At 42.5% G+C, this 17,020-nt stretch overlaps 1 protein-coding gene across 1 annotated transcript in view; it reads left to right on the top strand.

Annotated features, from left to right (window-relative positions):
- Positions 1 to 1,258: 1,258 nt before the first annotated feature.
- The window catches only part of LOC133650978 (receptor-type tyrosine-protein phosphatase gamma-like), a 369,942-nt gene continuing 354,180 nt past the window's right edge, over positions 1,259 to 17,020 (top strand). Inside the window, exon 1 of the mRNA XM_062048807.1 lies at positions 1,259 to 1,863. Coding sequence (XP_061904791.1) covers positions 1,776 to 1,863 — 88 coding nt within the window. The 5' untranslated portion in view covers positions 1,259 to 1,775. The remainder of the gene's footprint in view (positions 1,864 to 17,020) is intronic.

Here is a 17,020-nt window from a genome sequence, read left to right as displayed (position 1 = left end):
AGCCGCCGACCGCATCGATGATCGGGTGAAGTCCTTCGTCGCGCCGTCGATCGCTGGAACGCAGGTGAGCACGGGTGTTGATGAGCAGATGAGGGCTGGCTTAGGTGGAGCGCTAATGTTTTTATCATAGCTCTGACGAGGTCCCTTGGTTAAGTTAGCTTCAATGGCGTCGTTAGCAACAGCATTGCTAGGCTTCGACAGGTGGCACAGCATTAACCGTGTGGTTACAGGTCCAGAGTTCGGTGTCTCCTGATGGTAGTATTGTTGATCTTCTGTCTATCCTTCCAGTCAGGGGCTTATTTCTTTTGTTTCTATCTGCATATAAGTATGATGCTATCACGTTAGCTCCGTAGCTAAAGTCCTTCACCGATGTATTGTTGTGGAGATAAGTCACTGTGAATGTCCATTTCGCGTTCTCGACTCTCATTTTCAAGAGGATATAGTATCCGAGGTGGTTTAGAATACCAATCCGTGATCCACAATAGAAAAAGGAGAAAGTGTGGAATCCAATGAGCCCTTTTACCCAAGTTACGGTCAGAGCGAAAAAAGATACGTCCTGCACTGCACTCTAGTCCTTCACTCTCACGTTCCTCATCCACAAATCTTTCATCCTGGCTCAAATTAATGGGGTAACCGTCGCTTTCTCGGTCCGAATTGCTCTCGCTGCTGGTGTAAACAATGGGGAAATGTGAGGAGCCCTTCAACCTGCGACGTCACGCTACTTCCGGTACAGGCAAGGCTTTTTTTATCAGCGACCAAAAGTTGCGAACTTTATCGTTGATGTTCTCTACTAAATGCTTTCAGCAAAAATATGGCAATATCGCAAAATGATCAAGTATGACACATAGAATGGATCTGCTATCCCCGTTTAAATAAAAAAAAATCATTTCAGTAGGCCTTTAATTGGGATAGGTTGATTGGCAACACTAAATTGGCCATAGTGTGTTAATGTGAGTGTGAATGTTGTCTGTCTATCTGTGTTGGCCCCGCGATGAGTGGGCGACTTGTCCAGGGTGTACCCTGCCTTCCCCCCGAATGCAGCTGAGATAGGCTCCAGCACCCCCCCGCGCCCACGAAAGGGACAAGCGGTAAAAAAATGGATGCATGACAAATAATGTGTTGTCGTCTGCTTAATGAAACAATTGTATTCTACTCGAACATTCCGAATGTTCACCAGAGCCATCATTTAAAGTCTTTGGATTGCCGATGAACAAAGTCTTATTAAAAGAATCCGAGCACCGCCTCCTGATCCTCCCCCGCCCCGCACAGGAAGCTTGTCGGCGGGATGGAGCAGCAGCAGCAGGCTGGTGATGGCCATGCATGACCGCTAGTCCACTTCCTGGATGGAACAACACGACTCGTCCTCGCATTGTGTTGATCTTCTTCACAAGAAAAAAAAAACAATTTTGGAGGAGTTGTTCTCCATGGTGCGGAGCGTGCCGTGAAAGACAGCCATTGATCGCCGCCTGACCTCTTCCTTGTCCGGGAATGTGTCTCCGAGGAAGCCCGTCGTGGCGTCCAGCTCGGAAGTGTGTCCTCGCCGCCGTTTTAGCCCTCCAAGCATCACAAGCTCGGACCAAAGCGGACTATTTTGTAAACTACATTTTATAAAAGACGTACTCCTTTTTTTTCAGCCTTTCGTTGCCGCGACGTCAACTTCTATTTTTTTTTTTTGGACTGGCGCGCTTTGGGCTTCTCTTGTCTTTTCTTAAGCCGAAAGACTGCAAATAAGCAAGAAACTTTGTCCTCTTGTGGCTCTCCATGAGTGTTCTGACATGAAGCGGAGACGAGAAGCCAACTGCTGCTGGATTGTATCCCTAATGTGTCTTTTAACCTTGCACAAACACGGCGCCTGTCATCCTGGTGAGTACACGCTAGCTTGCTTCTTTTTCTCACCAATTGTTGGCTTTTTTTCAAGCAGGGAACATTTTTTTTAGTTCGTCCTTAAATCGCCTTGAAAGGCGACGTTTGTCGAGGGTGATCATTACTGATCCTCATCCTTCAGCTGCACTATGGCGCAAAAAGAGACGTCACACTAACATTAAATCTGCATTTTTAGCACTCTTTAATCCCTTTTTAAGACCACAACACGACAAAGTCCTGCAGCTGTAACATTGTGTTTTCTCTCATTATGACAGCTCTTTTATAGCCATTGCCGTCACGTCACTGCTCCTTTTTATTGTAATTTTTATGGAAGCTAAAGTTTGATTTAATGCGTCATGTGCTGCTATACCTTGTCGCTGTGGTTCTAAAACGGAGGAGGGCGCTTTTTCCTCCAGCAAGATGGGACACTTTTTCAACTTCCACCATTGTGCATAGGGGACAGTCCATTAGGTACACCAGCTGATGCTAACCAGGGGTGTCCAAAGTGTGGCCCGGCAGTCATTTGTGGCCCACAGATTCCCAGATTCCGATCTAACAAAGGTCTTAACTCATTCTCCTTCTATGCCACATCAATATGGAATGCACTCCCAACAGGTGTAAAAGAAAGTGCATCTCTATCCTCCTTTAAAACTGCACTAAAAGAACACCTCCAGGCAACTTCAACCCTAGACTAACACCCTCCCCCCTCCACATCCCACCTCCCCGGATTGTTAATAATCAAATGTAAATAATCAAATATATATACTTGTTCTTAACTCACTATGTTCACTGCTCGCTGTACATATCCTACGAAGTCAGACCTACACTGTTTCAATGTCCATTTCTCAGATGATGCAATTGTTGATGACTGAAGTACTGATATCAACCAAACCTAACCCTCCCCCCCCTCCACATCCCACCTCCCGGATTGTAAATAATGTAAATAATTCATTGTATATACTCTGATGATTAACTAGTGTGATGACTGTTTTATGCTGATAGTATATATTTGTACCATGAATTGATTTACATGGACCCCGACTTAAACAAGTTGAAAAACTTATTCGGGTGTTACCATTTAGTGGTCAATTGTACGGAATATGTACTGTACTGTGCAATCTACTAATAAAAGTTTCAATCAATCAATCAAACAGCTCTCTAAAGCTAACCTGACTCTTGTCAGATTGTAGTTCGCTGAGCTCCACACAAGGATCTGGGAGTTCTCAATAGGAGATGTATTTCAGAAGGAAGGGCGTTGTAAAAAAATCATTGTACGTGATTGGATAAACCACTTGTCCGTTATCTTGAATGACGTGCTACTCCAACCGCTCACATCCAAATCAACCCGTGACGCTGACGAGAGCGACGCTGGGAAATCCAAAACAGAACGGCCGACATATTGGATAACGACAGAGCGAAAAGTTATCTGTTCATCTTTTAAATAATTAATATCCAATAGATTCGACAAAAGTTGCAATAGCAGAATCAATGTCAGCAGACGACTCCTCGCTGCGTTTTGCCGTTGTTGTTTGAATCAAACAGTCGTTTCGGGGCTACGTCACATCTATGAAATCCCGCCCGGCGATCCTGATTGGTTCATTATTTTTTGCTATCTGGAAGGAGTTTGCATTCCCCTCGAGCCCAGATCCTTGTGTGGAGCTCAGCAAACTACAACGATCTGGCGAGAGTCAGGTTACTCTAAAGCAGTGTTTTTCAACCTTTTCTGAGCCAAGACACATTTTTTTCATTAAAAAAATCCAGAGGCACACCGCGAGCAGAAAACATAAAAAAACTAAACTCAGCAGCCGATATTGACAAAAATAAGTCGTTCTCGCAATTGTTGGATATGAATTCAAACTAAGGCTGGGTGATATATCGAGTATACTCGATACATCGCGGGTTTGTCTCTGTGCGATGTAGAAAATGACTATATCGTGATATTGGAGTATACGTTCTCACGCAGTTGCTTTTAGCTGCGGGCATTACAGTACCGGCTTTTCTCACTCTTTCTTGTCTCTCCTTCTCACAGTAACATAAAACAAGCGCACCTTGTAACATAAGTCACATACTGTCGCGCGTGCAACGTCATCGTGAAGCAGAGAGCTAGCGGCATGGATAAAGTTAGCAGTGGCAGGTGGTGCAAGCGGAGCCGTGCAAGTGGTAATACGAGACAGAGAAGGTGCCAATCCGGTAACAAATGGAGGAAGAATAATTAATTCCCAAGAAAAACAGCACTAGGTCCATCGTCTGGCGGTCTGAAGATGTTGAACAGACAACCGTAATATGTCAAGTATTCGGCAAAAGCGTTGCTACAAAAAGTAGCAGCACTGCTAATTTGTAGAATCATTTCAAAAGTCACCCGCTAGAGAATGAAGTGCTTGAAACTCTGCATGTCAACATCTCCGACTGGTGCCACACCCAACAAAATGCCGAAGCAACCAGCACTGACCCAAATGAGCCTGGCGTCTTCCATTTCCAGATCAACACCATATGAAAAAAATTTGTCAAAAACAGAAGGAGATAACGTCCGCAGTAACCTACCACATAGCAAAGGACATACATACACTATTTGATTTCCTATTATGCAGCTAATTTTTATTTGACAGTTTTTGAAATATTTTGTGTGACATCATGCACAAAAGTGCACTTTATTTGTTTTTAACTGTTGTAGTGGTGTTTTGTACCAAAAGTGCACTTTAATTTAGTGTTGTTTTGATATGTCATCTTAATGACATCATGCACAAAATTGCACTAATAGCTTGTTTTAAAATGTCTCTGACAATCTTGCACTTTCTGTATTGAAATGACATGAATGTTTGTGCCACTGCTTAATAACTTTTTAATAAATACAGTTTTGGTAAATTGACTTAGTTGTGATTTCCCTCTCTGCATGAAAGTTTAAAATTAGCATATAATAATGCAGTATGAACAAGAATGTTTTAATGTATACACAGAATCATCATACTGGTGTGATTATATGCATCAAGTGTTAATTTAAGGCTAAGGCAAAATATCGAGATATATATTGTGTATCGTGACATGGCCTAAAAATATCGACATATTAATAAAAGGCCATATCGCCCAGCCCTAATTCAAACCATAACCACCCATGCATCACTATAACTCTTGTCTCAAAGTAGGTGTACTGTCATGACCTGTCACATCACGCTGTGACTTATTTTGAGTTTTTTGGTGTTTTCCAGTGTGTAGTGTTTTAGTTCTTGTCTTGCGCTCCTTTTTTGGTGTTGATTGTCATGTACGGATGTACTTTGTGGACGCCGTCTGCTCCACACGCTGTAAGTCTTTGCTGTCGTCCAGCATTCTGTTTTTGTTTACTTTGCAGCCAGTTCAGTTTTAGTTTCGTTTTGCATAGCCATCCTAAAGCTTCAATGCCTTATCTTAGCGGCACTCGCCTTTTGTTTATTTTTGGTTTAAGCATTAGATACCTTTTTACCTGCACGCTGCCTCCCGCGTATTGTGATCACGACAAACCGTGTTCCCGACATCTACAAAGCAATCAGCTACCTGCTGCCACCTACTGATATGCCGAGCTCTAGACAGTACAGACACTCAACAACGGCACATTATTTGCGGGTTATGATTTCTGGTTTGCATAAAATATTTTTAACCCAATTAGGTGAAATTAATATTCGGCGCACCAAACAATATCTCACGGTACACTAGTGTGCCGCGGCACAGTGGTTGAAAAACTCTGCTCTAAAGGTGTAGTTTTGAGAAAAACAAACACATTTCTCTTGTCAAAGAGTTCTCCAGGAACCCCGTTAAGAAATGTAATGCACTCATTTTAAAATGTTCCCTTGTCGTTGAACGCTGCGTACCTTCCTGTTTGCTATTCAAACATGTACAAGTGGGTGTGGCCTTTTTCATTGGCCTTTGGGGCAATTAAGATTGAGCCCTTTGAACTCTGCCTGGCAACAAGCGGCCAGCGTGTCAGGTGACCATTACAAGTCATGGAGAGAATATGTTCATTTGCTAGAGACCATTAAACATTTTGTTTGCAACTTTTCGAACATATTGCAGAGTTCTTGTTTTTATAGCTGAACAAAATGTCACCGTGTTGATTTGACTTCATCACATTTTATTGTACAATATATAACACAATGATTTTGTTGTGTAAGTTAGGGATATAACGATAACTGGTATAATGATTAACCGCGGTGAAACTTTCCATGGTTAGTATTACTGTTTTAAATAAAAAATTGCATAAAACCGTGATTGATAACCAGTGACACTGTTCATTTAATAGAGAACCCGACTAGCACTGGCTAGCCTAAATGCTAACATGAATTGAAGAGACACTAATTAACCTCTTTCCTCAAATAAAAAACGTTCCCCAATCTAAACTTCTATAAACTCATTACTGTCTGAGCAGCTAAGATATGGAATTGTGCACATTAAACCTACAGGCTGTGCTCCCCTAGACAGAGAGATCGGTCGGTACTCGAAGGAATATGACAACGGAAGTATATTTGCGTGACGTCACATAAACCGGAAATGACACACCCAACACGTGTTATTTTCTGTAAAAATTGGCCCTAGTGTGTGAATGTGAGTGTGAATGTTGCCGTTCTATCTGTGTTGGCCCTTGGATGAGGTTCCGCCCGAATGCACCTCGGATAGACTCCAGCCACTTCGCCACCTTGAGAGGGACAATCGATAGAAAATGGAAAAAAAAAACACTAAGCCTGTTAAAAATTAAAACGGAAGAAAATAAACATATTTAAATGCTCAAGTCAGAATCAGCTTTATTGGCCAAGGAGGTTTAACACACAAGGAATTGGTAGACTGCTCTCTGTGTTCAATGAAAATAATATGGCTCTAAAGTAGTCAAAACAATATTATTACCTTGTGTGGTGTTCGGGTCTGTGGGACCCGTTTTAATTTTTTATTAAATGAAAAATGATACAATTAATTAATTTTTTCAAACTGAGACTCACTGACTTTGGCTCATTTTCTGTGAAGAACATATATCAGAATACATATTTAATGACCACACACCATACACCCCCCCCCCCCCCCTACACATTTCTATTACATATAAGATGTCCGGGTCACACATACACACACACGCACACACACACACACAGACACACACACACACGCACACACACACACACACACACATCAGGCCAGACAGGAGGAGGACAGAGTGTAGGTACACAGAACATCAGAGGGTCAAATGTGCGAGAAAATGAGAGCAGACAGTGTTGACAAACAATGTTGCAACCTTGTGTGGGACCGCAGGTGCAGAAACACAAAAGAAGAATCCCTGTGGGATGCAGAAACTGGCAGAGAAATTTTCTGTGCAACGTTCATATTGTTGTTATTCAGCTAGCGTTTGTGGGTCTGATGGACCCGTTGCATTTTGTGTCTTTTAATGCTTTTATACTGAACAGATGTTTATTGAGAGAAGGTAAACATCTGTTCAGTATTTTAACATAAAAGTGTTTGATTGTGAGGCATTAAAAACCACAAAATGCAACGGGTCCATCAGACCCACAAACGCTGGCTGAGTAACAACAATATGAACATTACACAAGGGTTAACACATTTATTCTGCCCTGGAAGTACTTATTATAGTGTGTGGCTATTTATATATTGTTTTTTAAATTTTTTAAATTAAACTTGCTTATAATTTAATGAATACTTTTTGAGCGCATTCTACAGTATCATAATAATTTAGGTGAAAATAACCATAATATAAAATGTTCTTCTAAGTCTGAATATAATACACCAGACGGTAGGGCTGTTATTAAACAGATGAGTCGGAATACTTGAAATTTCTCACGCAGCTTAATACCCACTGTTAGGAGGGGTTTATCCCAATCACCATTTGACCACACATTTAGGAGACTGACAAGCACATAGTTGTAAAATGTAATCAAGAATGGTTAGAAAAACATGGCGGCTATTAGACAAGAGTCTTCTGCAGGGACTTCTCTAATTCAGTGTTCCCCAACTTTTTTGTAACTGCGGACCAGTCAACGCTTGAAAATTTGTCCCACGGATTGGGGGGGGGTTGTCATAAAAAATACAATCATGCGTGCTTACGGACTGTATCCCTGCAGACTGTTTTGATCTATATTCATATATAATGTAGGAACCGGAAATATTAATAACAGAAAGAAACAACCCTTTTGTGCGAATGAGTGTTAATGAGTGTAAATGGGGGAGGGAGGTTTTTTGGGTTGGTGCACTACAGTAATTTCCTGACTATAAGCCGCTACTTTTTCCCCTCGTTCTGGTCCCTGCGGCTTATACAAGGGTGCAGCTTATTTACGGCCTGTTCTTCTCCGACACCGGCGAAGAGGATTTCGGTGGTTTTAGTACGCAGGAGGAAGACGATGACACAATGATTAAAGACTGACTTTTCATATACCGGTAGGCTGGTTATTTTGATAACGTACAGGCGAGCACTTTGTATTACTTTGCACCGTTGTATTATTTGTACTCTGCACGAATGCTGTTCGCCATGTCAAAGATGTGAAAGTTTGATTGAATGATTGAAAGATTTATTGTTAATAAATGGGACGCTTTGCGTTCCCAAACAGTCATCTTTGTCCTGACAATCCCCTCCGTGGTAGCAGGAACCCCTATATGCTACGGTAATTACACATCAAAACCCTGCGGCTTATAGTCGGGTGCGGCTTATATATGGATCAATCTGTATTTTCCCCTAAATTTAGCTGGTGCGGCTTATAGTCAGGTGCGGCTTATAGTCCGGAAATTACGGTAATTGTAAGTGTATCTTGTGTTTTTTATGTTGATAAAAAATAAAAAAAAATAAAAAAAAAGTTTTTTTTTATTTTTAATTTTTAATTTCTTGTGCGGCCTGGTACCATCGATCCACGGACCGGTTGGGGACCACTGCTCTAATTGACATTAAGTCATTGATCGTTTGTTTAATGATTGTAAAACTTTGAGATTATCTGTATTATGTCTTACAAGGGGTTATGAGCACAATTCTGCAGTCACTTTACACACCACATGATTGTAGAACAAGGTTTATTTAGACATTATTTATGAGAAACAACATTTGATCAATGCTGGAAACCAGGTGGCCGTCTTTGTCTACATCGGAAAACAAATTCTGTCTGGTTCAGCAAGTGTTCCTATTAGCTCCAATGCTTTCCTATTTGAGATTGTTGATAGTGATCATTATCTTTTGTAGACAACTGTCAAACAGATGGACGTTCTCCAAATAATAAGTAGAAATACAAACAAATGTGTTCTTACAATTATTTTCTAATAGTTGAGACCTCGTATTATGTATCGCTCTGATCACTTCTAAATATCATATAGTGCTTTTTTACACGCCGAAGCGCTTAACATTGAGAGGATACATTGAGATTATTACTATCAGGGGTGTCCCAATCCGATATTGATATTGTTCTGATATCATCAATAACAAGTATGTGATAATATGTGCTTACATGTTAACTGTGTGATATACAGTCTGATACAAGCAGTCCTGCAGCATGTTAACATCTAAATGTCCTCAAATAAGCACACAGGGTTGGTCTTTATTTTTATTTTAGTCAAGTAATTTACTGTACAAAAGGTAAACATGGTAGGCTATAGGCTACTAGAAACTAACTACACAACAGTTAAGCGCACAATAACACACAAGCTACACTTACGTAATAAGTGTCCTTCATTGAGCAATATTGCAGTCTAAAACAGCACATTTGTCAATATAAACACGAATCAAATAATTACAGTTGCATATTACTTACTGACATACTACTGCAGGGCTCGAATTTAACCACTGCAACTGCGGCAAAAGCCGCAACCGCCCTCATTATTTGCTGTAAGCCCTAAAACATTTACCAAGATCTGTGGCAAGAACATTATTTATTATAGTCCTAATTTGCATCCTAAATGCAAAGTTATTGCACGCAACAGTGAGTTATAACAGAGATGCACTTCTGGACATGGCAAAGCTCACTATGAGCTCACTTATAGTCTGACGGACTTCAACTGTCTGCTACGACGAGACCCTGCTAACCACAGCCAGACCAAAACAACAACAAGGCGGCAAGGCAAGAGAGCGGGGCTACATGCTAGACTAAAGGCTAGAGCTACACGACCACCACTACCTAGCCTGCTGCTAGCTAACGTGCGCTCGCTCGACAACAAGCTGGATGAGCTGAGAACCAGGATTACATCCCAGCGTGAACTGAGAGAATGCTGTGCTCTTATTTTCACGGAAACCTGGATTTCGGACAGCATCCCAGACTCTGCCATGCATCTAGCAACGCACACAGTCTACCGTGGAGACCGGACAATGGCTTCAAGAAAGGCGAGAGGCGGCGGCGTCTGTGTTTACGTGAGTAACAGCTGGTGCTCGGACGTACAGGTGATTGAAAGACACTGCTCGGAACATTGAGTTTTTGATGATGAAATGCAGACCCTTTTACCTGCCAAGGGAGTTCAGTGCAGTGTTTATACTGTCTGTTTACATCCCGCCACGGGCGGACTCCACAACAGCGCTGGGGCTTTTGTATGACGTCATCAGTAAACAAGAGACCGCACAACCTGATGCTGCGTTCATGGTAGCTGGGGATTTTAACCACCGCAACCTAAAGAGTGTCGTCCCGAAATACCATCAGTATGTGAACTTTCCTACGACTGAGAAAAACACTGGACCAAGTGTACAACAACGTGAAGGGAGCCTACAAGGCTGTACCCAGACCACACTTTGGACTATCTGATCACATCACAGCTTTTCTATATCCAACGTACAGACAGCGCCTCAAGCAAGCCCCCTCAGTGAGTAAAACTGTTAAAGTGTGGAATGAAGACACTGAACTAGTGCTTCAGGACTGCTTTGGGAGTACAGACTGGGACATGTTCAAAACTGCTGCTCAGAGGGATGACGGTACTGTGGACATAGAGGAATATGCTTCCACTGCTGGCTACATCAGCACATGTGGAAAACTCTGTGCCCACAAAACAATACAAGATATACCCAAACCAAAAACCCTGGATTAACTGTGATGTTCGGTCCAAGCTACATGCATTTGTCTCAGGCAACGCTGAGGACTAGAAGAAGGCCAGATATGACCTGCGTAGATCCATCAGCGAGGCCAAGGGACAATACAGACTAAAGCTGGAGGGATTCTACTCTCCCACAGATTCCCGGCGCCTGTGGCAAGGACTGCAACACATCACAGACTACAAGCAGGGTAGCAGGGGGGTCACAAACAGCCAACCCTCACTGCCAGATGAGCTGAATGAGTTCTACGCCCGCTTCGAGGTCCCCAACACCAACCAACAGAGAGGGGTTCTGACCATGGAGCACACGCAGGACCCACCACTCACTGACAACAGCAGAAGTACGTACAATTCTGAGGAGAACAAACCCACGGAAGGCAGCCGGCCCAACAACCTCAGGGTCTGTTCATCAGAGCTGGCTGAAGTACTTGCTGACGTATACAACTTGTCACTAACACAAGCTGTTGTGCCCACCTGCTTCAAGACCACCACCATCGTGCCCCTGCCAAAGAAAAACACTGTGACCTGTCTGAATGACTATCGCTCCGTTGCACTCACCCCAATAGTGATGAAGTGCTTCGAGAGGATAGTCATGTCACACATCAAGAAGACCATCTCAGACACACTGGACCCTCTGCAGTTTGCTTACCGGCAGAACCGGTCTACTGAGGATGCAGTTAACACCATCATCCACACCACTCTCACCCACTTGGAGGGCAAGGACACCTATGCCAGGCTATTATTCATCGACTACAGCTCTGCTTTTAACACGGTCATCCCACAAAAACTCAGTGCTAAACTCCTTACTGTTGGTCTGACACCGGCTCTCTGTGACTGGGTGCTGAACTTTCTCACAAACCGGCCCCAGTCAGTCAGAGTCGGCAACCAGACATCAGGCACAAAGGTTCTAAGCACAGGAACCCCCCAAGGCTGCGTGCTGAGCCCCCTGTTGTACACCCTCTTCACAGACGACTGTGTGGCCTCCCAGGACAACACCAGTATCATCAAGTTTGCAGATGATACTACAGTCGTCGGACTGATCACTGGGGGAGCTGAGGCACCGTACAGAAGGGAGGCAGCGGAACTGGTGGCCTGGTGTCAGGATAATAATCTCTCCTTGAACACAGACAAGACCAAGGAGATGATTATTGACCCACGGAGAAGGAGTGCACAGTACACACCTCTGTACATAAGGGAGACAGAGGTGGACAGGGTGAAAACTAGGGGTGTGGGAAAAATTCGATTCAAATTCAAATCGCCATTCTCACGTTGTACGATTCAGTATCGATTCTCATTTTTCAAATATCTATTTTTAATTTTTTATTAATCAATCCAACAAAACAATACACAGCAATACAATAACAATGCAATCCAATTCCAAAACCAAACCAGACCCAGCAACACTCAGAACAGCAGTTAACAGAGCAATTGAGAGGAGACAAAAACATGACACAGAACAATCCAAATTGTAGTGAAACAAAAATGAATATTATCAACAACAGTATCAATATTAGTAACAATTTCAACATAGCAGTGTTTAAAAATCCCTCATTGACATTATCATTAAACATTTATAAAAAAAAAAAGTAAAAAATAAAATAAAAATGAACAATAGTGTCACAGTGGCTTACACTTGCATCGCATCTCATAAGCTTGTCAACACACTGTGTCCAATATTTTCACAAAGATAAAATAAGTCATATTTTTGGTTCATTTAATAGTTAAAACAAATTTACATTATTGCAATCAGTTGATAAAACATTGTCCTTTACAATTATAAAAGCTTTTTACAAAAATCTACTACTCTGCTTGCATGTCAGCAGACTGGGGTAGATCCTGCTGAAATCCTATGTATTGAATGAATAGAGAATTGTTTTGAATCGGAAAAATATAGTTTTTGAATCGAGAATCGCGTTGAATCGAAAAAATTGATTTATTATCGAATCGTGACCCCAAGAATCGATATTGAATCGAATCGTGGGACACCCAAAAATTCGCAGCCCTAGTGAAAACCTTTAAATTCCTCGGGACCCACATCAGCGAGGACCTCACCTGGGCTCACAACACCCAACAAACAATAAAGAAAGCCCAGCAGCGACTGTACTTCCTAAGAAGGCTGAGAAAATTTGGCATGCCACCCAAAATTCTCAGCAACTTTTATAGAAGTACGGTTGAGAGTGTCCTTACCAGCTCAATCACGGTCTGGTATGGAAATTGCGCCGCTCAGGACAGGAAGGCACTCTAGCGAGTGATTAAAACGGCTCAGTACATATCAGGAGCAGCCTTCCCCACACTACAGGACATGTACTCTACCAGGGCCACCAGGAGAGCACACAACATCCTAAAGGACAGTACACACCCCCAGCACAGTCTCTTCAGCCTCCTATCATCAGGCAGACGATACAGGAGCCTGAAAGCCAGGACTACGAGACTGACAAACAGTAACAACCCACAGGCCATCAGGCTTGTGAATGCTAACTTGTGAATGCTAGCCCCCCCAGCGACAACCCCCCACCCCCCTTTTTACTTTTACTTTTATCTTTTGAACAAAAGACAGCTACTATGACCACCCCCGAACTGTGAACCATCGCTGTAGACACTTTTCACCTTTGGTCACTAAAGACACTTGTAACTGCTGCTGTGACCCAATGACACCTTTATACTGTTGACTGTGAATCAGTATTGTGTATATTACATATTTTTATTTTATTTTAGCTAAGTACCGTGTGACTTGTTGAAGGGCGGACTAGCAAAGTAAGATTTTCATTGTACGGCAAACTGTCTGTTTAACTGTGCATATGACAATAAACAATCTTGAATATTGAATTTGGTGTTTTGCAGCAGGCGATGTGTCGTGAACGTTGTCACAACTTGTTTATAAAGTCTTTACTTTGTTGACTGGGATGTTCATAGCCATATTGTACTAAGCAGCCAGGACAGACAGACTTTTGCTACATTGCAACAGCTTCCATTTTTGGGTCTACGGGCATCATAGGGATGTAACAATAAACTGTATTAATGACAACCGCGGTAATACTGCCGACCGTTAGTATTACCTTTTTAAATTTAAAATGATGGAAAAAAACTAAATTGATAACTGCATTTTGATGAACTCACAAACTGACTGGCGCCATCTCGCTTGCTTTATGCTAACATGAAAACAAGAGACATTAAAGGCCTACTGAAACCCACTACTACCGACCACGCAGTCTGATAGTTTATATATCAATGATGAAATCTTAACATTGCAACACATGCCAATACGGCCGGGTTAACTTATAAAGTGCAATTTTAAATTTCCCGGGAAACTTTCAGCTAAAAACATCTAGGTATGATGACGTTTGCACGTGACGTCAAGGGTTGAAGCGGAAGTACTGGGACACCATTGTATCCCAATACAAAAAGTTCTGTTTTCATCGCAAAATTCCACAGTATTCTGGACATCTGTGTTGGTGAATCTTTTGCAATTTGTTCAATTAACAATGGAGACTGCAAAGAAGAAAGCTGTAGGTGGGATCGGTGTATTAGAGGCTGGCTACAGCAACACAACCAGGAGGACTTTGAGTTGGATAGCAGACGCGCTACCGTGAGTACAGCTTTGACTTCCAAACATTTGATCGCTGACCCGTTTGTGCGTGGCGCTATGTGCATGTCACGTACGTAACTTTGGGGAAATATATGTTTCTTGCCGACTCTGATGGCGGCCGGGGTGTCGTCGAAAGCTACAACGCCGTCTGCCGCCGCGCCGCTGTCCTCACCTGTCTGGGTTGACTTCTTCCGTCTCCGGGCCACCGACCGCATCGATGATCGGGTGAAGTCCTTCGTCGCGCCGTCGATCGCTGGAACGCAGGTGAGCACGGGTCGTGATGAGCAGATGAGAGCTGGCGTAGGTGGAGAGATAATGTTTTTAGCATAGCTCTGCAGAGGTCCCGTAGCTAAGTTAGCTTCAGTGGCGTCGTTAGCAACAGCATTGCTAGGCTTCGCCAGGCGGTACAGCATTAACCGTGTGGTTACAGGTCCAGAGTTTGGTAGTATTGTTGATCTTCTGTCTATCCTTCCAGTCAGGGGCTTATTTCTTTTGTTTCTATCTGCATTTAAGCACGATGCTATCACGTTAGCTCCGTAGCTAAAGTGCTTCGCCGATGTATTGTCGTGGAGATAAAAGTCACTGTGAATGTCCATTTCGCGTTCTCGACTCTCATTTTCAAGAGGATATAGTATCCGAGGTGGTTTAAAATACAAATGCGTGATCCACAATAGAAAAAGGAGAAAGTGTGGAATCCAATGAGCCCTTGTACCTAAGTTACGGTCAGAGCGAAAAAGATACGTCCTGCACTGCACTCTAATCCTTCACTCTTACGTTCCTCATCCACAAATCTTTCATCCTGGCTCAAATTAATGGGGTAATCGTCGCTTTCTCGGTCTGAACCGCTCTCGCTGCTGGTGTAAACAATGTGCAAATGTGAGTAGCCCTTCAACCTGTGACGTCACGCTACTTCCAGTACAGGCAAGGCTTTTTTATCAGCGACCAAAACTTTATCGTCGATGTTCTCTACTAAATCCTTTCAGCAAAAATATGGCAATATCGCAAAATGATCAAGTATGACACATAGAATGGATCTGCTATCCCCGTTCAATAAAGAACATTTCATTTCAGTAGGCCTTTAACATTTTCTCTAATAAGAAATGTCATACCCCAATCCAAATGTATATAAACATATTACCGTCTGAGCAACTAAGGTATTCAATTGTGGACATTGAACCGACAAGCTGTGCTCTCTTAGTACAGACTATACTTGGAGGAAAAAAGACAGAGGTGGTTTTACGCTGTGTTCAAGGACCGCTGAACAGAGTAGGACGCCACCACTCTCAATAGAAATAATAAATATTGCTGATATATTTAATTTGTTATGCACTTTTCATTTAAACAAATCCTAAAGTGCTACAGTACAAATCGATATTTAAAACAAATAAAGCTTAGCCATTAAAACAGAAAAATTACTAAGACTAAAACACTATCAGTGAAGCATAAGAAACAATAGTGGGTTTTTTAACAGTGTGTCTGTTTATTTCAGTGTTTGTATAAGTACTTTTTGAGCACATTCAACAATTAAAATTGGTGCCTGTCTGTCTCTGTCTCTGTCTCTGTCTCTGTCTCTGTCTGTGTATGTATGTGTGTGTGTGTGTGTGTGTGTGTGTTTGTGTGTGTTTGTTTGTTTTGTTATTGTGCCCTTTTTACAGCATTGCAAATAGACACCACTTGAATCAATGTAGACAAAGTTTAGCTGGCTGACTTTTGCTAAAAAAGTAGTTAAAGTAATATTTCACACAAACCTCGTATCACGCTTGTTAGCTAGCTATCAAAGCATAAGCTTACATTCATACCGAGGCTGAGACAGCGTGCTCTCTCCAGATGTCCGACATCATGCCTCTGCTTTAAATGCTCGCGTATCATAGATGTACAGCCATAATAACAAGATCCGCTTTGCAAAATGAGCAAGGTATTCATGTTTTTAACAAGAATAGGAGGAATTGTTGTCACACTTTACATGTTATCACTTGCAATGTTTTTGCGAGTGGCGGTGTTGAACCGCTTCTGCCTGGAAAACGCAAGTGATGACATCACGACTATTGTCGACAAATATAATTGTCGGCGACAAATATAATTGTCGCCATTTGTCGACAATGTCCACTAATCGTTGCAGCTAGGGCTGGGGGATATGTCGAATATACTTGATATATCGCCGGTTTGCCTCTGTGCGATATAGTCACTTTTAGCTGCGGGCATTACACTACAGGCGTTTTTCACTCTTTCTTGTCGCTCCTCACAGAGACATAAAACAAGCGCACCTTCTTACATACGTCACATACTGTCGTGCGTGCAATGTCATATGCCCTCGCGGAGCAGAGGTAGCAGCATGGGTAACGTTAGCTGTGTCAGGTGGTGCGAGTGATAATACGAGAGAGAGAAGGTGGTAATCTGATGACAAATGGAGGAAAAATAATTAATTCCAAGAAAAACGGCACGGGGTCCATCGTCTGGCGGTGGTTTGGCTTCAAGCGGGAAGATGTTGAACAGACGACTGTAATATGTCAAGAATGCAGCAAAAGCGTTGCTACAGAAAGTAGCAGCACTACT

This window comes from Entelurus aequoreus, linkage group LG01 (genome assembly GCF_033978785.1).
Source record: "Entelurus aequoreus isolate RoL-2023_Sb linkage group LG01, RoL_Eaeq_v1.1, whole genome shotgun sequence".
NCBI classification, from domain to species: domain Eukaryota; kingdom Metazoa; phylum Chordata; class Actinopteri; order Syngnathiformes; family Syngnathidae; genus Entelurus; species Entelurus aequoreus.
Note: the sequence above shows the minus strand (reverse complement) of the source record. Positions and strands in the feature narration are given on the sequence as shown.